General features: G+C 45.4%; 1 protein-coding gene across 3 annotated transcripts in view; it reads right to left on the bottom strand.

Annotated features, from left to right (window-relative positions):
* The window catches only part of macrod1 (mono-ADP ribosylhydrolase 1), a 92534-nt gene that overhangs the window by 2491 nt on the left and 63309 nt on the right, over positions 1-26734 (bottom strand). For all 3 annotated transcript variants that reach the window (XM_041848854.2, XM_041848846.2, XM_041848865.2), the window contains exons 4-8: positions 22107-22136; positions 6581-6697; positions 1974-2095; positions 1853-1883; positions 1324-1397 (exon numbers count right to left, since the gene is read on the bottom strand). In XM_041848854.2, coding sequence (XP_041704788.1) covers positions 1324-1397; positions 1853-1883; positions 1974-2095; positions 6581-6697; positions 22107-22136 — 374 coding nt within the window. The remainder of the gene's footprint in view (positions 1-1323; positions 1398-1852; positions 1884-1973; positions 2096-6580; positions 6698-22106; positions 22137-26734) is intronic.

The following is a 26734-nucleotide window of genomic DNA, read 5'->3' as shown; positions in this document are numbered from 1 at the left end:
TACCCCCCCTCAAAAAAAAAAGATTGAATGGCTTGCGGGACAGATTGGTCCCGCGGGCCGGATGTTACCTACCCCTGCTATAAATGTACTATAAAGTTGATCTAATCTTCAGAAGCGATGCTAAATATTTTAAACAAATTATTTTCATATATATATATCTCCGGCCTATGACTTCATCAGCCCAGAGGAAAATCTCTACGATATCAGAACAACACTGTTAATAATAACCAGCACTGACTTCTATAAGCCAGGTACCCTGCGGCTGGCAGTGGACCCTCCCATCCCTTCACATCCTCATTACTCAATGAACAGATCCACACAGTGCCATTAAGTCATTGTTTGGACTGGAGCAGAGCTGGATGCTGCTTCACTCCACTACAATTAGGCCACAGATCCAGCAGAAGCTACCATTATATATACAGTATATATCATAGGGTTTGGTAGGAAACAGATGTTATTGGCATCAGGTAAAAACAGTCAGATGTACTGACGCTGGGAGAATGCAGAGGAACATTGACAATACATCAGAATCTGGATGTCAAAATAGGAGAGACAATATTTTTAGAACTATGAATTTAGAGACAGCCTCTTCCTTTTTGTTTAATATGTAGATATCTCATGCTGTTGTGTTGTGTCAACTATTATAACTAAAATAAGTAATAAATAATTTGATCACTAAAAATAATATACATCTGAGAACTGGAGAAAGAGGAAGTGGAGAAAGAGGACGTGGAGAAGAGGAAGTGGAGAAGAGGTAGTGGAGAAAGAGAACGTGGAGAAAGAGAACGTGGAGAAAGAGGACGTGGAGAAAGAGGAAGTGGAGAAGAGAACGTGGAGAAAGAGGACGTGGAGAAAGAGGACGTGGAGAAAGAGGACGTGGAGAAAGAGGACGTGGAGAAAGAGGACGTGGAGGAAGGAGTGAATGATGAAGAAGATGAAGGGCCCAGCAGGTAGTGAAGATAACAGACAGGCGACAGACGAGAAGAAAGTTTTCTGAATGTTCCATTCTTTCTCAACTAACTTCCCTCCAGTCATCTATTCCTGTTTTCTCAGTTCCCTCTCTCTCTTCTGTCAGGAGAAGGTGTGTATATTAGTCCTCTAAGCCCGTCAGGAGCCAATTAAAACACAGACTTGGCCACGTGTGTGTGTGTGTGTGTGTGTGTGTGTGTGTGTGTGTGTGTGTGTGTGTGTGTGTGTTGTCTCAGTCCGCCCTCTCCTGACTCTCTCCAGAAAACCAAAACAACAGCTGTGAGACAGAATACCAGAAGGAAAGGAAAAAAATAAATTAGACACACACACAAACACAAACAAGAGCACACACACCTTCTCATGGTGTTCATCCAGGTACTTTCTGACAGTGTCCAATGCGACATGCACAGCCTGCTCAGGTGGGTATCCTAGACACAAACAGAGAGTACTGTGTTATGGGTGGCCAAGATCTCTCTAGAATCAATACAATTAGAGAAATAACCATTTGTTTGGACCAGCTAATCGAGTGGCTGTCTACTCTCTTCACACAAATCAGCATTTAACTCTAAACTATATCTATATTGTGACAGTTTCATTGAGTTTGACCTTCTCTGAGCTCCGTGTGAAGAACACTAGTCAGAAACCCTGGGGAGTCTTGGAGCGCTGCCATCGCTAAACTCGCCAGCAGCAAATGGAGGGATTACATCCCAGCTGACACCATCTCATCCCTAATCTCTGTTAATCTGCCTGTCTAATCTCAACCCCTTTCTACTGAAAAATGATATCTAGTGTACTGAACTCAATTCACCCCTCTGTAAACTCTGGAAAACACGACAACACACACACAGAGAACACACACAAACAAACACTTTTGTTGACTAACCGTAGATTCCAGTGGAGATGCAAGGGAACGCCTGCAGGAATAAAACACAGTGTAAAACAGAGAAAACACATTTAAAACTGATTCATGATAATAACCCTTCTATCTCTCCCGCCCCCCTCACCACAGTGCGTAGCTTGGTGTCGGTGGCCTTCTCCAGGCTGTGATGGTAGCAGTCCCTGAGGCGGCTCCTCTCCTCCTCCCCCACTTCCCCCATCGCTATGGGCCCCACTGTGTGGATCACATCTGGAACACACAGACAGAGACAGACAGAGAGACAGACGGAGAGAGAGACAGACAGAGAGACAGACGGAGAGAGAGACAGAGAGAGAGAGACAGAGAGACACAGAGAGACAGACAGAGAGAGAGAGACACAGAGAGACAGACAGAGAGAGAGAGAGAGAGAGAGAGAGAGAGAGAGAGAGAGACAGACAGACAGACAGACAGACAGACAGACAGACAGACAGACAGACAGACAGACAGAGAGAGAGAGAGACAGAGACAGAGAGACAGACAGACAGAGAGACAGAGAGACAGAGACAGAGAGACAGACAGAGAGAGAGACAGAGAGAGAGACAGAGAGAGAGACAGAGAGACAGCGAGAGAGAGGAGAGAGAGAGAGAGAGAGGGGAAGAGAAGAGAAGAGAAGAGAGAGATTAAGTTAATTTACAGCACACTGCAATCAACACACTGCACTACTCTGGTATTCTGAACACAATCCCAACAGGAACACTGCATCAATCTATTACTAAACTAAAGCCCTTTTCCCTCTGGGCTGGCTTGTCACAGAGTACATTAGCCCTGTGCACTGAGCCTCAGTCAAGAGCGAGGGGACCTTTGGGGGTCTGGGTGGGTTAGTGGTGGTTAGAGGGGGGCTAAGGGGGGCTGTGGCCTCTGTTAGTAACACAAAGGTCAACCATCACAGTACTCCAGTTAAAAGCCCAACATGACTCAAGGTTCAGAGTATGGTCATTTATGGTGGCCATCTATCTGCATGTCAGTGTGATAAACGTCAGGGACTCAGCCTCTGAGCCACCACCACACCATAGCACTGAGTCTGACTGACCCCATCAAATAGAGTCCAACTGCCTTCATCCTCCAAATCTAAAAACACAATACTCTCCTTTGTTTTTCACTCCAATTCATAATTTCCGCACTACTTCTCTACTCTTTAATTGTTGTCCCTGTCTCCATCCTTCCTTTCTACACTTCCCTTTCTCCCTCGCTCTCTACCCTCCTCCCTCCCTCCCTCCCTCCCTCCCTCCCTCCCTCCCTCCCTCCCTCCCTCTCTACCTCCCTCCCTCCCTCCCTCTCTACCTCCCCCTCTGGCAGACAGTGCTGTCTGTAGGGTGTAATTTACTGCCTCTCTCCACTGTTGTTTACATTATCGATCTTCTGTTTGTTTAGTTTCCCCATACATCACCTGAGTCAGGCACATATTACTGAGAGAGAGAGAGAGAGTTTGAGAGAGAGAGACAGAGAGAGATGGGAATGAGAGGAGAGGGTTGGACATGATACATAGTTGACCATGCGTGGATCATACAGTTCAGTGTGTGTGTGTGTGTGTGTGTGTGTGTGTGTGAGAGTGTGTGCACATCCTCTTTTATATGTGGTCGTCATGCTAGCCCGAACCCGAAAGAAAACTGAACGCCATGCGATCCAGTGACACCCACTCCTACTTTTCCTTTGTGCCATATTCCTCCTATTATCCTGGCGATTCAACCGGCCTGTTGTGTCACTTCTACTTTCATCCCCCTGACACCTCCCCTCTGTCCTGGACACTGACTTCTTACCTGAGAGTCACTGCGATTGCCTTTTATTCAAAACTTCCGTCCCTCCTCCACCTCTTTCTTTCTCTATCCTCCCATTCTCTTCCATTCCTTTCTCTTCGCTCCCATCTGTCTCGCTCCTTTTTAACTCCCATTCTAGGCGACCCTCTGGGTGTCAGGCCTTAGTTTGTGCTCAGTGAAGCAGAAAGGGCACTAAATCCAGGCCCAGGTTTCGGCACAAAGAAAGGCCCCAGCTCTGCTCCTTAAAGCCCAGAGGGCCCCTCGGCTCCCTCTTGAGGAGAGGAGTTATTCTAAACAACCATCCAAGGAGAGACAGAGCGAGAAACAGGGTGACGGAGAGGAACAAAATCACAATGATAAAAGGATCTGACATAATTTTCCTAAACAGAGCTTAAAAGACATTCTCCTTCCCTCTCTTTTCTCAGAACCACACCAAACCACTTTTTTTTTTACATTGAATGAATTAAGTGAATGTATTAACACCACCACCCAGTCTGGAGCCTGCAGTACAAAGCAACACCTAGAGCAACAGATCTGCTGTTAGCTAGATTAACCGTAATCACGAAGAAGAAGAAGAAGAAGAAGAAGAAGAAGAAGAAGAAGAAGAAGAAGAAGAAGAAGAAGAAGAAGAAGAAGAAGAAGAAGAAGAAGAAGAAGAAGAAGAAGAAGAAGAAGAAGAAGAAGAAGAAGAAGAAGAAGAAGAAGAAGAAGAAGAAGAAGAAGAAGAAGAAGAAGAAGAAGAAGAAGAAGAAGAAGAAGAAGAAGAAGAAGAAGAAGAAGAAGAAGAAGAAGAAGAAGAAGAAGAAGAAGAAGAAGAAGAAGAAGAAGAAAGAAAGAAAGAAAGAAAGAAAGAAAGAAAGAAAGAAAGAAAGAAAGAAAGAAAGAAAGAAAGGAGGAGAATTAACTTCATGGTGCATCTTTAGCCCTAAGCCTTGGCTCCCTAGCTAATACACAAGTAACTATCAATATCAATAACAGAGGGAGATATAAACTGAGGAGAAGAAGAGAGAGGAGGCAAAAGAGAGGAGAGCGAAGGAAGGAGATAGGCTAAGTGGAAGAGAGGGAACTGGGAGAAAGAAAGCAGGTAAAGGAGATGTGTAGATGAGAAGGAGAGGGGGAGAGGGGGAAGAGGTCTTGGAGAAGAGGGTGAGGGTGTTTGTTAGGTTTGTGGTGAAGATTTTAATTATTAATAATTGGCCACTGAGGGAAATGTTACTGAGGGAGGATGGAGGGATGAGGTGAGGGAGGATAACTGGCAGTGGTGACGAAACAATCCCTCCCTCTCACTCCTTCTAGCACCTTCTCTCCTTTGCGCTCTCCCTCCCTGGTGTGTGTTGCTGACTCTCTGTGGTTTTGACACGGTAACACTGCAGTATCGGTACACAGGTGGGCTCTGGGGCTGTGGCTGTCTGGTCGACCTGCCAAAGGTTCCCTACTCTAACAACAACAAACACACACACTCTGCCTGACGCTCTTACGTCATTCTGCCAGATTCTCTTTCTCTCTCCCCCTCTCTCCATTTTTCTCCTTTTCTCCACCATTCTTCCAGGGCTGTTAGACTGGAGTCTTGATTGAATGCAGCTCCAGTTAATGGTGGTTAACAGTCTGAGGCAGTTAACCTGTTAGGGGCTGTTAGTTAATGGATGGCTGTGTTTAGTATCTCTCTGTTGGTTGATCATGCTGTGCTCTTCAGGCTGTGTGTGCTACAGAGTGCGACGCCCCAGCAGGCCTGTACCACAGGGACACTGACTGTGTCTACGTCCCAAATGGCACCCTATTCCCTATATAGTGCACTACTTTTAATCAGAGTCTTATGGGCTATGTCACTGTGTTTAAACAGGCCTGTGATCATTGTGTCTGAACTGTCTGATGTCGCACAATGACAGATCGTCTCTGTAGGCGAGAATGAAGTAGAACTGAGCTGTTGACAGGCTGAGACACTGTCGTAGTCACCACCAGACACATAAACTCACACCATCACACTCAAACACACACACACACGCACACACACACAAACAAACACATTGAATGATATAGTGAGAAAATTAGGCACTGTGACAACAGCTCATCTCATTCTAATTCCCTAGTCATCAACCCTCCCACCCTCCATTTTCACTCACTCCTTCATCCCACCCTCCATTTTCACTCACTCCTCCTCCTACCCTCCATTTTCACTCACTCCTTCCTCCTACCCTCCATTTTCACTCACTCCTTCCTCCCACCCTCCATTTTCACTCACTCCTTCCTCCCACCCTCCATTTTCACTCACTCCTTCCTCCCACCCTCCATTTTCACTCACTCTTTCCTCTCATCTATTCCCTCTCAGTCTTCTCAGTCTATTGGTCTCCTGCTGTACTCTTTCTCCCACTGTGAAGTTTAACTCAACAACAACAAAAAGCTGAAAGCTGGTATCGAACAGTCTACCACCATGCTTTTAACACTCACGCACACGCATTCAACCAAGGACAACAACAAGCAGAGAGACAAAGACACACACACACAAACACACACACAAAGACACACACACACATAATGGAGGACATCACAGCTAAGTGAATACATTAAAGAGCGTATGAATCTCTAAACACAGTCAGACCAACCACATAATTACTGCATCCACACCAGGAGATGGGAGAAAAGAGGGAGGGAGGAGAGAGGGGGAGAACAAAGGAAGGAGGGAGTGAATGACAAAAGAGGGAGAGAGGAAGGAGAGATGGAGGGTAGGGATGTCTAACACCATATGCAGTGAATATGTTATAATTCACTCTGTGATATAACCTGTATCAATTACCTTTATTGGTTGGAAAGATGTCCAAAGGGATGGTGGTGTTATAATTCACTCTGTGTGAAACAGGCCGTATATCCTACAATCTAGTATTTTATAAGACCACCCTGTGTGATAGAGATGTATAGCTGTGATATCATCTCCTCATGGACTCACACTTGGCAGGCAGGCCATAGCCCCCCGTAATCTTAGCCTCTCCCGTCTCACACCCTCGAAGCTCAGCACACTCGGACCTCAGGAGGGGACCGGCCGTACGGTGGATCGCACCATCCACTGAGGAGAGGGGGAAGAGAGAAAAGTGAGGAGTGAATATTTGTACAGTTTGCATAAACTGTCAACAAAAATTTTGTAAATGAGGTATGAAGTGAATTGACAATTGCCTGTGCATTGTTAATTGTTAATGTGAGAGGAGGGGTGAGATATCATTTACATGCATACAAACACACACACACACACACACACACACACACACACACACACACACACATACATACACACACCAGCTCCCGTTGTGGCACCCTTCACTACTGATGAACCATGTCAGTTAACGCTATCTAAATCGAGAGAAATTATTATTTGATTTGGGAGACAATTTGTAATCTCTTTCCCATGATCATTGAACTAACAATCATTAGTGCACAGCACCCCTCATTACAGCTCTAACAACTCTGCTCCATATGGGACTGGAACTGTGGGGGGTGTGTGTGTGAGTTCAGTGTGTTGGGTTGGGTTAAATCTCTTTCCAGGCACATCATACATTATCGCCCTGCTCTGCCACTGTGTCATACATTATCACCCTGTGACTGTAAGGGTGGAAGGCAGGGTACGGTGGCTGACTGACTGTCTGAGAAACACACACACACACACACACACACACACACACACACACACACACACACACACACACACACACACACACACACACACTGACTGTCTAGGTCCCCTGGGGGGATAGAGAAGCAGCATTTAGTTACAGTGCTGCTGTGTGAATAGAACTGGAGGTGACACGCACCAGACAGCTAGTCACCCCCACCGACCGACACTCACACACTCTGAAATAGAGGACAAGTGCTATAACAAGACCAAGAGAGAAGAAAGGAGGGTGAGAGAGAGGGATGGAGGTGAGATGAGAGGGAGGGAGAGAGCCATAGATGTATCAATAGTTTGATGGAAGGAAGGGAGACAGTCCAATAAGGATATAGTTAGAGAATAAGAGCGGGGAAAAGAAGAGATGGGAAAAGAAGATGATCATAGCAAGGTCGTTTTTAATTTCTAGTTCCTTACGTTTGACCTTGTATTTGACAGAGAGTTATGTGATGTGAGTGTGTGTGGTTTGTGTCTGTGGTGTGTGTCACAACCTCCAGTCTAAAGATTTGTGGGGGTGTATGAAACGTCTCTGATCCTGGCTTATATACCATACACCTCCAAACACCTGCCACTGCTCACAAACCGGCATTTATCAGACTACAGAGTCCAGACACAGAGACGATTTGACTATACAAAGACAACACAAAGATACAAAGACAATATCTCTCACTGCCATACAAAGACAACACAAAGATACAAAGACAATATCTCTCAGCCATTCAAAGACAACACAAAGATACAAAGACAATATCTCTCAGAAGCTGCAGAATGGCTGACTGTAGTCATTCAATGGGAATACTAAGAAGTTAACCTAAGAAAAAATGTATTCTGAATTTTTGTGATGTACTATACATGTACAATTCAACCCCTACTGGTGAGAACACTGAAGGAAACTTGTGAGTCTACATATTGTGTTTCTTTCATATTCATATCCTTCTCCATCCTGTCTTTCTTCTTCTTCTTGAGGAGAGGAACAGAGGAAAGAACAGAGAGAGACATGAGAAATGAAAGAAGAGGAGCGTGGTAGAGAGCATGACAGGAGAGACGTGGAGGATGGAGAGAAAAAAAGATAGCAATGAAAGAAATAAAGAAAACTCAAAGAGAGGGAGAAAGGAGAATAAGGAGAAGAAAAGATTGAAGAGAAAAGAGAGGAGGGTTGGAAATATGAAATATGCCATTTAGCAGACGCTTTTATCCAAAGTGACTTACAGTCATGCGTGCATACATACATTTTTTTTGTGTATGGGTGGTCCCGGGGATCGAACCCACTACCCTGGCATTACAAGCGCTGTGCTCTACCAGCTGAGCTACAGAGAAGAATAGAGTTAAGGAGAGAAAACAAGAGGAGGGTTGGAGAAGATTAGAGTTAAGGAGAGGAAACAAGAGGAGGGTTGGAGAAGAATAGAGTTAAGGAGAGGAAACAAGAGGAGGGTTGGAGAAGAATAGAGTTAAGGAGAGGAAACAAGAGGAGGGTTGGAGAAGAATAGAGTTAAGGAGAGGAAACAAGAGGAGGGTTGGAGAAGAACAGAGTTAAGGAGAGGAAACAAGAGGAGGGTTGGAGAAGAACAGAGTTAATGAGAGGAAACAAGAGGAGGGTTGGAGAAGAACAGAGTTAAGGAGAGGAAACAAGAAGAAACAACAGGTGAGAGGAAACGAGAAAACAGGAGGGGTGCAGGCGGAGCAGGAGAGAGGAGAGGTGCAGGCGGAGCAGGAGAGAGGAGAGGTGCAGGCGGCACAGGAGAGAGGAGAGGTGCAGGCGGAGCAGAAGAGAGGAGAGGTGCAGGCGGAGCAGAAGAGAGGAGAGGTGCAGGCGGAGCAGAAGAGGGGAGAGGTGCAGGCGGAGCAGGAGAGAGGAGAGGTGCAGGCGGAGCAGGAGAGAGGGGAGGTGCAGGCGGAGCAGGAGAGAGGAGAGGTGCAGGCGGAGCAGGAGAGAGGAGAGGTGCAGGCGGAGCAGGAGAGAGGAGAGGTGCAGGCGGAGCAGGAGAGAGGAGAGGTGCAGGCGGAGCAGAAGAGAGGAGAGGTGCAGGCGGAGCAGGAGAGAGGAGAGGTGCAGGCGGAGCAGAAGAGAGGAGGGGTGTGAGCGGAAGAGAGGAGAGGAGGGGTGAGAGTGTTGGCTTCAGGGACCTGCCAGGATAGTGTTCCACTCTTACTGTCATCTTCCTACAACCTCCCTTATCATTAAACACTGTCAGCTAGAGGAGCAGGAGGTGATAATTGGCTCCATGCTTACCTGGCTGGGAGGCTGCTCTTCTCAGCAAAACACACTCAGAGACACACACACACACACACATAAACCATTACACTCACAGACACATGCGCTCTTACTTACTGTACATACGGAATACTAAGTCGCAGCAGATAACCTTGCCAGCTGACCGGTGATAGGTTCAGAGCCTGTCTGTTAAACTAATGGGGCGGAACGCCGGCATATTGCCTTTCCCAGAGTCCCCCAGTGAGAGGGACGATCATTTATTTCAGCATGGTTGCCATGGCAACATTTAGGATGGTCTGGTGGTGGACAGTCCGGCCAACACAAAGCTCAAAGGCAACATCAGCAGTATAGTGTGTGTGTGTTGGGGGCAGACCTGGGTTCAAATACACATGTCGTTTATTATTTGTTATTTAAATACTTGTTTTCTGTGTATTTGAGTATTTTCAAATAATGTGGCCCCAATCAACTACTTCTATTGGAAGTATGTGAAAGTATTTTCCAATAATTTCCTATAAATAGCCTACTATTTGAAAGTATTTTCAAATACTTTCTAATATTCAATTACTTAGTAATAGAGATGTTGCAAGCCGGCTCAAAAATGCAAGCCGAGATCTACCGCTCAGGGTTTATTTTTAAAAACATGACTTAGAAAACGTAAACCTATGCAACATTAACCAATTAAAAACAGTTCTGTAGTAATGAGGTTTGTGCAGTAGGCTAACGGCCCAATACGTTATCACTGCATATTGCTATGCTTGAATTGCCCTGCCAATGTTGTTTTTCTCAGACCATTTTGAAATTATACATATTTTTTTAATGGTATATGATCACACTGGTAATATATAATTTGTTGTATTACTTGTGAGGCACAGCTGACAGCATAATAATTAGCTTTTTGTTTTTACTGGACTGATGGCCTACATCTGATGGTCAGTCTGAGGGGAGGAAGGGAGCAGCGGTGAGGCTGCCTCTCACCCGACTCACCGTCCCTTCGCTCTCCCTCCCTCCGCTGAGAAAAGGGGACAGTCTCTTCCAGCTGATGGTGAAACTCAAGTTGCATTGCTTTATTTCTGCCTCATGCACCAATTCATGTTGTTACTCCTATGACCAGAGAAATTGAAATATTCCTCTATATTAAAAAAGCCACAAGCCGCTAATAATAACAAAGCTAGCTTATCAGAACCCTTTGCTATACTCCTTCAATGCAGCTGCAGTGCTGGTTGTAGCGTGAGTGGAAGTAGGGAGAACGCGCATTTTATGGCTTAAAGTGTTGACAGTGCTGAATAACAACTTAAACATCAACTTACTCATAACAAAAGCAGCGGTAGGCCTATAGGTGCACTTGATTTGCTCTCTGGGCCTGCCGGGTAAGCGGAGTTCTACCTTCAGACACATGAAATGGTTCAAAATGGGAACGCTTTGCCTTCCTGGTGCTAGGGCTGCTGGATCAAGGGCACCTACCACCAACAGCATGAAACGAAAAAAAATTGAAATAGGAACGCTTTATCATTGTGTTTTTTACAGAAATGTTTGGTGATCGACTATGAATGCCTTGGATCTCGACCACTGGTATATAGAGTACTGACTGGCATTGACGAGCACAAAACTTATTTTTAGCTGATCTGCTAAAGTCTCTTAAGAAAACAAGATCTCTGAATTGACTCTGAGTGAAGGCTGCATTTTTATATACAGTGAAGGAAAAAAGTATTTGATCCCCTGCTGATTTTGTACGTTTGCCCACTGACAAAGACATGATCCGTCTATCATTTTAATGGTAGGTTTATTTGAACAGTGAGAGACAGAATAACAACAAAAAAATCCAGAAAAACGCATGTCAAAAATTTTATAAATTGATTTGCCTTTTAATGAGGGAAATAAGTATTCGACCCCTCTGCAAAACATGACTTAGTACTTGGTGGCAAAACCCTTGTTGGCAATCACAGAGGTCAGACATTTCTTGTAGTTGGCCACCAGGTTTGCACACATCTCAGGAGGGATTTTGTTCCACTCCTCTTTGCAGATCTTCTCCAGGTCATTAAGGTTTCGAGGCTGACGTTTGGCAACTCAAACCTTCCCGTGTAGTTCTGGGCTGATTCCTCACCGTTCTCATGATCATTGCAACTCCACGAGGTGAGATCTTGCATGGAGCCCCAGGCCGAGGGAGATTGACAGTTATTTTGTGTTTCTTCCATTTGCGAATAATCGCACCAACTGTTGTCATCTTCTCACCAAGCTGCTTGGCGATGGTCTTGTAGCCCATTCCAGCCTTGTGTAGGTCTACAATCTTGTCCCTGACATCCTTGGAGAGCTCTTTGGTCTTGGCCATGGTGGAGAGTTTGGAATCTGATTGATTGATTGCTTCTGTGGACAGGTGTCTTTTATACAGGTAACAAGCTAAGATAAGGAGCACTCCCTTTAAGAGTGTGCTCCTAATCTCAGCACGTTACCTGTATAAAAGACACCTGGGAGCCAGAAATCTTTCTGATTGAGAGGGGGTCAAATACTTATTTCCCTCATTAACATGCAAATCAATTTATAACATTTTTGAAATGCGTTTTTCTGGATTTATTTGTTGTTATTCTATCTCTCACTGTTCAAATAAACCTACCATTACAATTATAGACTGATCATTTCTTTGTCAGTGGGCAAACATACAAAATCAGCAGGGGATCAAATACTTTTTTCCCTCACTGTACGTGTAGGTGTTTTGACATGGATCTCACTCTATTCTATTCCCCAGCAGCCCACTACAGCACACACACACACACACACACACACACACACACCACATCTCATCTCAGCTACCCACTCTGCCTGCCTGCCTCCTGTTAGCCACACTGTGAGACACACAGTTGAACAGTTGAAACACACTGGCCTATTGTCAATGTGACGTAGGCAGGACAAAGCGTTTCCCTTCTCTCCTCAAATCATAATGTATAAACTTCATCACCCACTGAGCTCCTGCTCACTGTCTTTATGTCCCTCGCTCTGTCTTTCAAACATTTCCCCTTGTTTATCTGTCTCTCCCTCCATCTCTCTCTCCCTCCATCTCTCTCTCCCTCCATCTCTCTCTCCCTCTCTCTTTAGAGGCCTGACCTGTCTGTACCTGCCTAATTAGCACCTACCTTTACGCTGCCATATCAAACCTCAGAGGAGAGAGAGAGAGAGGGGGGGAGGAGAGAGAGGGGGAGGAACGAGGGGAGACAGAGATAGGGAGGGAGAAGGGAAGAGAGAGAAAGGGAGGGAGAGAGAGAGAAAGTGAGATTGCCAGTGATAGAGGATGGGAGAAAAAGCACGTCCTCTGTTGATCTAGAGCTGATACACGATGAGAGGAGCGAGTATGGAACCAGATATCTGGTGGTATAATCCTCCTGATTATTATTTGACCATGCTTGTCACTTATGAACATTTTTGAACATCTTGGCATGGTTCTGTTATAATCTTCACCCGGCACAGCCAGAAGAGGACTGGCCACCCCTCATAGCCTGGTTCCTCTCTAGGTTTCTTCCTAGGTTTTCGCCTTTCTAGGGAGTTTTTCCTAGCCACCGTGCTTTTACACCTGCATTACTAGCTGTTTGGGGTTTTAGGCTGGGTTTCTGTACAGCACTTCGAGATATTAGCTGATGTAAGAAGGGCTATATAAAATAAAATTGATTGATTGATTAGAGAGAAGCTGAGTATGGAACCAGATACACTACATGGCCAAAAGTATGCTTGACTAACATCTCATTCCAAAATCATGGGCATTAATATGGAGTTGGTCCTCCCTTTGCTGCGATAATAGACTAGATGTTGGAACATTGCTGCGGGGACTTGCTTCCATTAAGCCACAAGATTATTAGTGAGGTCGGGCACTGATGTTGGGCGATTAGGCCTGGCTCGCAGTCAGCGTTCCAATTCATCCCAAAGGTGTTCGATGGGGTTGAGGTCAGGGCTCTGTGCAGGCCAATCAAGTTCTTCCACACCAATCTCAACAAACCATTTCTGTATGGACCCCGCGTTGTGCACAGGGGCATTGTCATGCTGAAACAGGAAAAGGCCTTCCCCAAACTGTTGGAAGCAGAGAATTGTCTAGAATGTCATTGTATGCTGTAGCATTAAGATTTCCCTTCACTGGAACTAAGGGGCCTAGCACGAACCATGAAAAACAGTTGGCACTATGCATTCGAGCAGGTAGCGTTCTCCCGACACCTGCCAAACCAAGATTCGCCCGTCGGACTACCAGATGGTGAAGCGTGATTCAACACTCAAGAGAACGCATTTCCACTGCTCTAGAGTTCGGCTGCTCCATGGAAACCCATTTCATGAAACTCTCGACGAACAGTTCTTGTGCTGACGTTGCTTCCAGAGGCAGTTTGGAACTCTGTAGCGAGTGTTGCAACCAAGAACAATAATTTTTACGCACTTCAGCACTCGTGGGTCCCGTTCTGTAAGCTTGTGTGGCCTACCAGGTACTGGTCCGACTGCTGGAAAAGGATCTTTATGCCAAGGCAGAGAAGTGTGAGTTTTTCCAGCAGTCAATCTCCTTCCTCGGATTCCGCATTTCCACCTCAGGTGTGGAGATGGAGGGAGATCGCATTTCAGCCGCGCGTAATTGGCCGACTCCAACCACGGTGAAGGAGGTGCAGCGCTTCCTTGGCTTTGCCAACTACTATCAGAGGTTTATTTGGGGCTTTGGCAAGGTCGCAGCTCCCATTACCTCCTTGTTGAAGGGTGGGCCGTCCCGGCTCTGCTGGTCTGCTGAGGCTGATTTGGCCTTCAGTAGATTGCGGGGTCTGTTCACCTCAGCCCCGGTACTGGCTCACCCCGATCCATCACTACCGTTCGTAGTGGAGGTGGATGCGTCCGAGGTAGGGATAGGCACTGTCTTATCCCAACGCTCGGGCACGCCACCCAAGCGCCGCCCCTGTGCCTTCTTTTCGAAGAAGCTCAGTTCGGCGGAGCAGAACTACGGCGTTGATGATCGGGAGCTGCTGGCTGTTGTCCGAGCTTTGATGGTGCGGAGGCATTGGCTCAAAGGGGCGAAACACCCTTTCCTCGTCTGGACAGACCACCGTGACCTGGAGTACATTCGGGCAGCGAGGAGGCTGAATCCTCGCCAGGCCAGGTGGGCCCTCTCCTTCACCCGGTTTGATTTCACACTCTCATACATTCCGGGTACGAAGAACGTGAAGTCAGACGCACTGTCTCGGCTGTATGACAAAGAGGAGAGGCCCAGAGACAACACCCCCATTCTGCCGGCCTCATGCATTGTGGCGCCGGTAGTATGGGAGATGGACGAGGATATAGCGCAGGCATTACGCACAGATCCATCTCCACCGCAGTGTCCAGCTGGGCTGCAGTACGTGCCTGCGCTTATCCGTGATCGTCTGATCTACTGGGCACACACGTCACCCTCCTCTGGTCATCCAGGTATCGGTCGTACAATGCGCTGCCTGACCGAGAAGTACTGGTGGCCTACCTTGGCTAAGGATGTGAGTTTCCTCCTGCTCAGTGTGCGCCCAGAGTAAGGCACCTAGGCACCTCCCAGCGGGTAAGCTACAACCTTTACCAGTTCCACAACGACCATGGTCTTACCTTAGTATTGATTTTCTTACTGATCTTCCCCTCTCCCAAGGTAAAACCACTATCCTGGTCGTTGTGGATCGCTTTTCGAAGTCCTGCCACCTCTTTCCTCTGTCCGGTCTCCCCATGGCCCTACAAACTGCGGAGGCTCTGTTTACTCATGTCTTCCGGCACTACGGGGTACCAGAGGATATAGTGTCCGACCGAGGTCCCCAGTTCACGTCTAGAGTCTGAAAGGCGTTCATGGAACGTCTGGGGGTCTCGGTCAGCCTGACCTCTGGATTTCACCCCGAGAGTAATGGGCAGGTGGAAAGGGTGAATCAAGTTGTGGGTAGGTTCTTGCGGACCTACTGGCCGGGGGAGTGGTCGGTGTTCCTGCCATGGGCAGAATACGCTCAGAACTCTCTCCGCCACTCCTCCACTAACCTAACACCCTTCCAATGTGTTTTGGGTTACCAACCGGTCCTGGCACCGTGGCACCAGAGCCAGACCGAGGCTCCTGCGGTGGATGACTGGTTTCGGCGCGCAGAGGAGACTTGGGACGCTGCCCACGTTCGCCTCCAGCGCACCTTGCGTCGTCAGAAGGCGAACGCTGACCGCCACTGCAGGGAGGCCCCGGTTTTCGTACCGGGGGATCGGGTCTGGCTCTCGATCCGGAATCTACCCCTCCGCCTGCCCTGCCGGAAGCTGAGCCCGCGGTTTGTGGGGCCATTTAAAGTCCTGAGGAGAATAAACGAGGTTACATACAGGTTGTTACTCCCCCCTGATTACCGTATTAACCCCTCGTTTTATGTGTCTCTCCTCAGGCCGGTGGTAGCTGGTCCGCTCCAGGAGTCTGAGGTGGTAGCTGCCTCCCCTCCTTGTTCGGGCAGGTTTCGGTGTTTGTCGTCACCGGCTTACTAGCTACTGCCGGTCCCATTCTCATCAGTCCACTTGTCATGTCTTGTCAATCACACACACCTGGTGCTCATTCCCCTAATTAGTATGTGTATAAGTGTTCCCTCTGTTCCCCTTGTCTTTGTGAGTGATTGTTTCATTGTGAGAACGAGTGAGCTACTCTTCCATTTGTTATTGCCAAGGTGGAATATTTCCCTTGTGATAGTTTCGTTTGACGCTTTGGGTGTTTGATTTATGTAAACGGAATAAACTCTGGACTTCGGTGTTTTACCTCCTGCGCCTGACTCCTTCATTCACACCTCATCACAGAATCACTCACCCGCTGAATGGAGTCAGCAGGAGAAGACTGCATGCCTGGAGTTGTGGCAAGGGTCCAGGAGCATTCCTCGATGCTGGCCAGCTTGGGGGAAGTGATGGATCGGGTTCTTCAGGTAGTACAATGCCTGGAGAAGAGAGGACCCGATCTATCAAGACCAGCTGGTCAACCGGATCCAGCCACCTACACCCCAGCCCCTGGAGGGATCCAGATATCCCGGCCACCGGCGTTTGATGGGACAGGCCTCCTGCGCCTGACTCCTTCATTCACACCTCATCACAGGAGAGTGAGGAGAGAGCAGCAGACTGAGGGTCCGCCTCTCAACATCCCTCCGATCTCCCTTTCCTCCACTGACACTGACCAAAAAGGGACACCGTATTCCAGCTGATGAGGAAACTCGAGTCGCACCGCATTACTTCTGCCTCATGCACAAATTCATGTTGTTACTCCTATGAACAGAGAAAGTGAAATATTCCTCGATATAAAAAAAGACCCAAGCCTCTAATAATAACAACAACGCAAGCCTATAGATACACTTTCCTACTCATTCATTACTGCTGCACTGCTTGTTGTAGCGCTGAGTGGAAATAGGAAGAACGTGCATTTATGGCTTATAAAAGTGTTGAATACAAAGTGTTGACAGTGCTGAGTAAGAACTTAAAGATGAACTCACTCATAAAAACAGCAGCTCTTTGCTGTATTCGTTGACAGTCTCTCTCTAGTCATGGTTTTAAAAGTTTTGAAATCTCACAGTATCAACTTTGCTGTAGCTTTCTTTTATGCCTGCTACGTTACTGCAGACACGGTCATCTGAGCCATCCGATTGGCCAGTGATAGGCCTATAGCGCACTTGATTTGCTCTCTGGGCCCATCGGGAAGGCAGTGTTTGACTAGGAATGCCTTGGAGATCGACAAGTCAATCGCAATCAACCGGTTGGTGACCACTGCTCTAGAAAGTTGAGTGAAGTTCAATCTCGTGCTTTTCTCTGTGGCTGATATTTCTCTGCGGCAGTCCCGGGGAGCTGCGCGGCAGTCTCGGGGCTACTGCACGCAGCTTTGAGGGAACATTGCACGTGGGTGATTGAAAGATGAACTGAGGTCCACACTCCAGTCCAGTTGGTGGTGGTAATGCACCTTAAAGTTGGTTGCCAACCACCATATAAAATCCACAGAAGAAGAAGACTGAACGAGGAGAGATTACTGGAAACTAACTAGGTTTCCCCTTTTATCTGTGGATTAATTGTCGGAGTAGAGAACACACAATGTTGTGTGACTCAAAATGGGTCAAAATCTACAAAGATCCAGAAAAAAAGGACCATGTGCATTTCAGGTAAAATAACAACCCAATGTTTATATCCCAGGACAAATTAGCTAGCAACAGCAAGCTAGCTAGCTAGCTAAATGGCCATAATTGTTTCATGTGTTTCGACCTGTCCCCAAATTAATATAGTTGGTTCAGAGTTCGTTTTGATATTTCAGCCTGCATGTCCTGATCACGTCTGGTGTGGGTGGACAAAAATCTACATGCGCGCGATCGATGGCGCACGCGTGTGCGTGCCTGGTCTAGTCAGCATGTCAGCAACGGATGTCGCTGAAATAACAGAATACACTAATTTTTAGGGGTGTCCACATACACCTGGCCATGTAGTAGATCTGGTGGTATAATCCTCCTTAGAGATTGTCAGTTCTACATGAGTTTTGGCTTTGCTTCTGAATATGACATCTTTCATTTATTTATTTGTTTATTCAGTAGCCAGGGACCATGCAGAACATACTCAAAGTATTGCACAAAATAAGTTACAGTAGCTACATTTAGCTAATTCCCATTTGTGGTCCTTCACTACATTTCGCAGCACTTTTTTCCCTCCAAACAGGCAGAAACTTAAAGTAGTGCCCTGCGTAGCCACCTGAGACATTGCCATGGAGACGCAGCGGCAGAAAGAGCCTGCCTGGGAGAGACCAAACAGAGCTAGGCCTGCTGGGTGAACAACACACACAAACACACCTTGGCACGCACTCTCACACACACACGGTCGCACTCACATGGTCACACACACACGGTCGCACTCACATGGTCACACACACACACGGTCGCACTCACATGGTCTCACACACACGGTCGCACTCACATGGTCTCACGCACACGGCTGGGGTATTAAAAATTAGTTGGTTATAAACAGTTACATCAGCTGTATACAGGAGACATACTGTAAATGTGTGTGTGTGGGGGGGGGTAGTACAGATTTATCTCTGGTATCGATTTGCTCCACAGTCTCTCAACACCACGCAGACGCAAAGCACTGACTTAACAACAGACTGAGAAATGACTGTTTATATACACCACATAGTCATAAATTATATACAGTGCATTCGGAAAGTATTCAGACCCCTTCCACCACATTTTGTTACGTTACAGCCTTATTCTAAAATTGATTAAATACATTTTTTTAGAATAAGGCTGTAACGTAACAAAATGTGGAAAAAGTCAAGGGGTCTGAATACTTTCCGAAGGCACTGTACTGTTGACTCACCTGCAGTCTCACATTATAATTATACTAACTAGGAAGCTGGATGCAAACACACCACACAACACATACACTTGCAAAAACATTTCCTCTCTCTCACACTCATGAAGTCAGATAGAAAGATCACACAGACAGACAGACAGACACAGACCTGGGCAGAAAATAGTTGTATTTTGTAGTTTATTGGAAAATACCAACTTTACTCAAGGTAGTAAAATATAGTTTATAAAGAGTTTCAATAGGCAACTATTTTCTTTGATATTCAAATACAGGTCTCAGAAAAACAATTAACATTTGAAAGTATTTGAATACATGAATGTTATTTGATTACATTATATATATATATATATATAATACCAGTCAAAAGTTTGGACACACCTACTCATTCAAGGATTTTTCTTTATTTTTACTATTTTTTACATTGTAGAATAATAGTGAAGACATCAAAACTATGAAATAACACATATGGAATCATGTAGTAACCAAAGAAGTGTTAAACAAATCAGTTCCCACATTTGCGGAGCACTTGTTGGTTGCTTTTCCTTCACTCTGCCGTCCGACTCATCCCAAAACATCTCAATTGGGTTGAGGTCGAGGGATTGTGGAGGTCATCTGATGCAGCACTCCATCACTCTCCTTCTTGGTCAAATAGCCTTTACACAGCCTGGAGGTGTGTTGGGTCATTGTCCTGTTGAAAAACAAATGATAGTCCCACTAAGCCCAAACCAGATGGGATGGCGTATTGCTGCAGAATGCTGTGGTAGCCATGCTGGTTAAGTGTGCCTTGAATTCTAAATAAATCACAGACAGTGTCACCAGCAAAGCACCCCAACACCATAACACCTCCTCCTTCATGCTTTACGATGGGAACTACATATGCGGAGATCATCCGTTCACCCACACCGCGTCTCACAAAGACACAGCGGTTGGAACCAAAAATCTCCAATTTGGACTCCAGACCAAAGGACAAATTTCCACCGGTCTAAGGTCCATTGCTCTTGTTTCTTAGCCCAAGCAGGTCTCTTCTTCTTATTGGTGTCCTTTAGTAGTGGCTTCTTTGCAGCAATTCGACCATGAAGGCCTGATTCACGCAGTCCCCTCTGAACAGTTGATGTTGAGATGTGTCTGTTACTTGAACTCTGTGAAGCATTTATTTGGGCTGCAATTTCTGAGGCTGGTAACTCTAATGAACGTATCCTCTGCAGCCGAGGTAACTCTGGGTCTTCCATTCCTGTGGCGGTCCTCATGAGAGCCAGTTTCATCATAGCACTTGATGGTTTTTGTGACTGTACTTGAAGAAACGTTCAAAGTTCTTGAAATGTTCCATTATGTCTGACCTTCACGTCTTAAGGTAATGATGGACTGTCGTTTCTCTTTGCTTATTTGAGCTGTTCTTGCCATAATATGGACTTGGTCTTTTACCAAATAGGGCTATCTTCTGTGTACCCCCCCCACCTTGTCACAACAAAACTGATTGGCTCAAACACATTAAGACGGAAATAAATTCTACAAATTAACTTTTAAGAAGGCACACCTGTTAATTGAGATGCATTCCAGGTGACTACCTCATGAAGCTGGTTGAGAGAATGCCAAGAGTGTGCAAAGCTGTCACATCAAGGCAAAGGGTGGCTATTTGAAGAATCTCAAATTAAAAATATATTTTGATTTGTTTAACACTTTTTTGGTAACTACATGATTCCATATGTGTGATTTCATAATTTTGATGTATTCACTATTATTCTACAATGTAGAAAATAGTTATAATAAAGAAAAACTCTTGAATGAGTAGGTGTATCCAAACTTTTGACTGGTACTGTATATATATATATATATATTTATATTTGATGGCTGCCAAATATTTGATGAAGAACCAAAAACTACAACAGTTAGTTGAATTAGTCTAAATATATTATCATTAGCACATAGTTTGGAGGGCTTTCAGATATGAATCTTAATATAGCCTATATATAGAATTAAATACATGAGGGACATGGAATCACCTCAACATTAGAGAAGATCACTTTTGCAGCTTCAAAATGACTAACAAATATATGTTCATAATGAGTGACATAAGGTAATCCAGTAACGCTTGACATCCAGTTCTTATACATGTGTAGTAACTTCGATTATTACAATAGCAACATTGTTGTTACATAGGACTTCGTAAATTGCTTTATAGTTGCATAATAATGGAGTTATTACAAGAGCGGAATGAGGAACAGTCACTACTCCTCGTGTACAGCAGCTACAAAAACTCTCAGCTCATTGCTATGCAATTAAAATGCAATTACCAACGTATTATGTAACAACATGCTAATAAAATGTTGCTCCAAAAGTAATTACAGTTTAATGTGAAGTGTTACTGAGAATGGTAACAGTAACAAAATATGGCTATTAAGTGTAGAATGGAAATGAAATATCAAAAAACTGCCTTCTTGAATCAGCTACAGCCAAGGTAGGTGGAAAATCATGTTAGTTAGTATTCTGAGTAAACTATCCCTTTAAAGATGTTATAGTGTGTGTTTGAAACAAGAACACTTGCCCTCAGATGGACAAAGAGGTTCCAAGTTGTTTTTGCTAAGCATCCAACTTGCTATTTACAATGTTTGGAAAATGCTTTGAATTTCTCTGCAGTATTTTCGGTTATCATTAAATTAATTGCAGATTTCAACCTTTTCAGTGGCATGTTGAAAGAGTCATACGGTAGTTGAGAGTCAAAAGGTATTCATAGTTATCTGTACAACATATCATTGGTTAATTGGTTTGACTTGATTATGTACACCTGGGGCAATGGACATTCAGGAGAATGGATATTTACAGAATGTTCAGATAGAAATGTATTGTGTAGATGAAATATGACTGTCAGATAGATTGGAATAGTATAGGAGATTGTTTTGCTCTACTCATTCTATTTCTATCATCAACATGCGGTTCCAGATCTGCCATTAGTTGAAGGCAGCCAATCCAATCGTTTCTGAAAAGTAGTCACTTCCTGAGATCTGTATCGAAATATTTTTGGAAAGTAGTTGCTTTCTCAGATCTGTATTCAAATAGTTTTTAAAAAGTAGTAATTTTTTTTGATCTGTATTCAAATAGTTTAAAAAAGTAGTCCTTTTTTGGGATCTGTATTCAAATAGTAGTCAACTCCAAAGTAAGTGTTTGCCCCAATTTTTTTGTACTTTCGACGAAGCATAGTTAAAACTATAGTTATCCCAGATCTAACACACACAGCGGTCTATATTCTTTCTCTCCAGGAATAAGGGAACAGAAATAAGAGTAAAGAGTGACAGAATGACTCACCTCCTCCTCCCCCCAACAGGGTCTTGTTGGCTGAAAGATAAAACAGAGAAGATAAACATCATGAGAAAACATGATCTATAATGCAAATATACCTTCTTGCTGGCAGGATTGTATAGCCCTTCAAGGTCTTATCCTGACCTTCCTGGAAATAAACAAACAGTGGTATGGCTGAACCATATATATATACAGCTCTGGGATTGGTCCACTGTGTCATCAGCGCTGCCTCTAACCTATGACCTTTGACCTCATTGATGTCACAAGCTCTATCATCAGCCTTCATCACTCGATTTATTTCAAGGCCGGCTGGAATAAAATGCAGTTATTTTCGGTTCCCGCCCTGCCGCCAGGAGTCATGATCCTCCAATACTGAGTAACTTTTAACCGGACAGGCTGGTCGATATGAGGACACCACATCACCACACTAGCTAGCCAGATGCAGCACTGTACACTGGTTCAGTGTGTATCTCTTCTGGACAGCTATCCATTCAGACGGGGAGATACAGAGGAACATGGCTAAATGGCCAGAGAGAGGAGAGAGAAGAAGAGGCTGGTACTCTATGAACCTTGGGTTTCTCCCTCTGTGTTACATGAACCATTTTATAGATGAGGCTTTATGGACAGAGAAACAAGTATTTTACTCTTGTGTACAAAGAGAGAGAGAGAGAGAGAGAGAGAGAGATAGGGATCGATAGAGCACGAAAGTGAGAGAGAGAGAGAAACAGAGGGAGAGAAAGAGAGAGGTAGATTTTAGACATTGATGCAGACAGCATCCCGCCTCTCCAGGAGCCTCTATTCATATGGTCTCAGAGAGGAGAGGAGCGAGAGGAGAGGAGTGAGAGGAGAGGAGCGAGAAGAGAGGAGCGAAAGGAGAGGAGCGAGAGGAGCGAGAGGAGCAGAGCGAGAGGAGCGAGAGGAGCAGAGCGAGAGGAGCGAGAGGAGAGGAGCAAGAGGAGCGAGAGGAGAGGAGCGAAAGGAGAGGAGCGAGAGGAGAGGAGCGAGAGGAGAGGAGCGAGAGGAGAGGAGCGAAAGGAGAGGAGCGAGAGGAGAGGAGCGAAAGGAGAGGAGCGAGAGGAGAGGAGCCAAAGGAGAGGAGCGAGAGGAGAGGAGCCAAAGGAGAGGAGCGAGAGGAGAGGAGCGAGAGGAGAGGAGAGGAGCCAAAGGAGAGGAGCGAGAGGAGAGGAGCAAGAGGAGAGGAGCAAGAGGAGAGGAGCAAAAGGAGAGGAGCGAAAGGAGAGGAGCGAGAGGAGAGGAGCGAAAGGAGAGGAGCGAGAGGAGCGAAGCGAGTGGAGAGGAGCGAGAGGAGCGAAGCGAGTGGAGAGGAGCGAGAAGAGAGGAGCGAAAGGAGAGGAGCGAGAGGAGAGGCAGCAGAATGGCAGCATCTGTCTGTTCCTCTGGAAGACAAAAGCATTAAAACAGAGCCCAGCGCATGCACAGCCCAAAAATGCTCATGTGCATGCACAACCACGCACAGTCGCATAGCACAAACACAGTCGCGTAGCACAAACACACTCACATAGCTCACACACTCACCCACGGGCACACACACTCACGCACACACAGACGTGGACCGACAAGATTGGATGTTGGTGTAACCATGGCAACTCCAAAGCCCAAAGGTTTGTTACTAAAACCTAGTTAATTAGAGAAAGAGAGAGAGAGAGAGAGAGAGAGAGAGAGAGAGAGAGAGAGAGAGAGAGAGAGAGAGGGAGAGAGAGAGAGAGAGAGAGAGAGAGGAGAGAGAGAGAGAGAGAGAGAGAGAGAGAGAGAGAGGTGGAGAGAGAGAGAGCGAGCAAGGTGGAGAGAGAGATGGTGTCAGAGATAAAATAAGTATTTAGCCTGTGGAGGTGCCTCTCCCACTTCTGTCAGTTAAAGGATGAACGTGTGAGGAGAGAGAGAGACTGAGGAGACAGACAGAGGGGTGTACCGCTGTTACCCCAGAGAGAGAGACTGAGGAGACAGACAGAGAGGGGTGTACCGCTGTTACCCCAGAGAGAGAGACTGAGGAGACAGACAGAGAGGGGTGTACCGCTGTTACCCCAGAGAGAGAGACTGAGGAGACAGACAGAGAGGGTGTACCGCTGTTACCCCAGAGAGAGACTGAGGAGACAGACAGAGAGGGGTGTACCGCTGTTACCCCAGAGAGAGAGACTGAGGAGACAGACAGAGAGGGGTGTACCGCTGTTACCCCAGAGAGAGAGACTGAGGAGACAGACAGAGAGGGGTGTACCGCTGTTACCCCAGAGAGAGAGACTGAGGAGACAGACAGAGAGGGGTGTACCGCTGTTACCCCAGAGAGAGAGACTGAGGAGACAGACAGAGAGCGGTGAGGTTTAACATCTGTTAAACCCCCAACGTATCCTCCACCCCAGAGAAAGAGGTGTGAGTGTGTATGAGTGAGTGTGTGAGTGAAAGAGCGAGAAAGAGAAAAACTGTGCATATAAATCCTAATATACTGTATATCGCTGTAAATTAGACTTTTTCCAAGTGTTGTAATTTGAGCCAATTTGCTACAGCAGAAAAATTATCCTGAAGCAAGAGGAAATGTGAATTATTATGTGGATTATAATTCATGGACATTTTTGTAGGGGTTGATACATTTTCCTTAAGGGTAAATCAAGTCTGAAATTTCAAATGGCACATTCTAAACTTCAGAAGCCTTTTATAACCTCAAATACACTTAAAGTTTTAAATATCCTGCATTGCACTACATTTTCTCGACCTCATGGCTTGGTTTTTGCCCTGACATGCACTGTCAACTTTGGGACCTTATATATAGATAGGTGTGTGCCTTTCCAAATCATGTCCAATCAATTGAATTTACCACAGGTGGACACCAATCAAGTTGTAGAAAAATCTCAAGGATGATCAATAGAAACAGGATTCACCTGAGCTCAATTTCGAGTCTCATAGCAAAGGGTCTGAATATTTATTTAAATAAGTATTTTTAATACATTTGCAAAAATGTTTTTTTTTTAACTTTTCGCTTTGTCATTATGGGGTATTGTGTGTAGATTGATGAGGACAATAAAAAATAAAAAAATTGAATAAAGCTGTAATAACAAAATGTGGAATAAGTCAAGGGGTCAGAATACTTTCCGAATGCACTGTAAACCCATTGATTCTTGAAGAATCTAACTTCTAAATGCCTCATGAGCTTAGTTCAACTGTCGTACCCCATCAGAACCCCAAATAGAAGCTTGTTTTACTCCAATGAAACCACATTTCTGTGGAGTGTAGCCTACCTTCTCCTGGAAAGGTAAGTCATTAAGTTATGACTGGACAGAGAGAGAGAGAGATGAGAGAAAGAGATGGAGAGAGAGAGAGGGCAAGAGAGAGAGAGAGAGAGAGAGAGAGAGAGAGAGAGAGAGAGAGAGAGAGAGAGAGAGAGAGAGAGAGAGAGAGAGAGAGAGAGAGAGAGAGGAAAGAGGGCACAGAATGGAGGGGAATAGGTGATGTGTACCAGACTTGGCTTTCAGCACTGAAAGGATAGACAGAGCAAGGGTGCAAATATATCAATTGAAAGAAAAGATGGAAAGAAAATCTTGCTGTGACTGACAATGAGAGAGTGAGTGAGAATCAATGGAGGCTGCTGAGGGGAGGATGGCTCATAATAATGGCTGGAACGGAGTGAATGGAATGGCATCAAACCATGTGTTTGATGTATTTGATACCATTCCACTGATTTCGCTTAAGCCATTACCACGAGCACGTCCTCCCCAATGAAGGTGCCACCAACCTCCTGTGATGAGAATACATATAATTGGTGGGGTGTGGTGTGTTAGGGCTGTGTGTTTATATATGTGTGGGGTGTTAGGGCTGTGTGTGTGTGTGTGTGTGGGCGAGGGGGGGGAGTGTTAGGGCTGTGTGTGTGTGGTGTGGTGTGTTAGGGTTGTGTGTGTGTTTATGTGTGTGTGTGTGTGTGGGGGGGGGGTCACGAGTCATGAAGGCAGTCAAATTCCACGTGATCGTTCAGTCATGGTAATTAGGCTTCTCCAATGCTGCTGCTGGTCATTAGTAGCCTACCAAACTTGCTAACTGCCTGGTACTCAGCACTATTTTGTCCATCTAATCACTCTGACATCAATGCAATTTTCTTTCCGAAAATCTAATCAAACACTTAATGAGAGCCAATGAGCTCATGTTGCGCAACATTTCTATAGGCTATGCAATTGCGTGAGAAAACAGAGTGATGGCCTCTACTAAAAAGAGGAGGATCCCATCAGCTTTCTATAGGCTAGGCCTACTATATTTATTTCTCAACTTTCCTAATATTAAGCACATTGCTTATATTTACAACAGGAGTATCGCCTACCTGGCTAGCATGAAAACAAACCAGGGGGAAAAGCATCCTCCATTCGCTATTTAAGTGCATAGATGACATGTATTTTCTTCCCCTGCCCCTGTTTCAAGACAGGTGCATGATAATGGTCCATTCTAAATCAAAACAAATTTCACACATATATTATTTAGTATAGAGTGGGGAGAACAAGTATTTGATACACTGCCGATTTTGCAGGTTTTCCTACTTACAAAGCATGTAGAGGTCTGTAATTTTTATCATGGGTACAATTCAACTGTGAGAGACGGAATCTAAAACAAAAATCCAGAAAATCACATTGTATGATTTT

The sequence above is a fragment of the Coregonus clupeaformis genome, chromosome 3, assembly GCF_020615455.1.
Source record: "Coregonus clupeaformis isolate EN_2021a chromosome 3, ASM2061545v1, whole genome shotgun sequence".
NCBI classification, from domain to species: Eukaryota; Metazoa; Chordata; class Actinopteri; order Salmoniformes; family Salmonidae; genus Coregonus; species Coregonus clupeaformis.
Note: the sequence above shows the minus strand (reverse complement) of the source record. Positions and strands in the feature narration are given on the sequence as shown.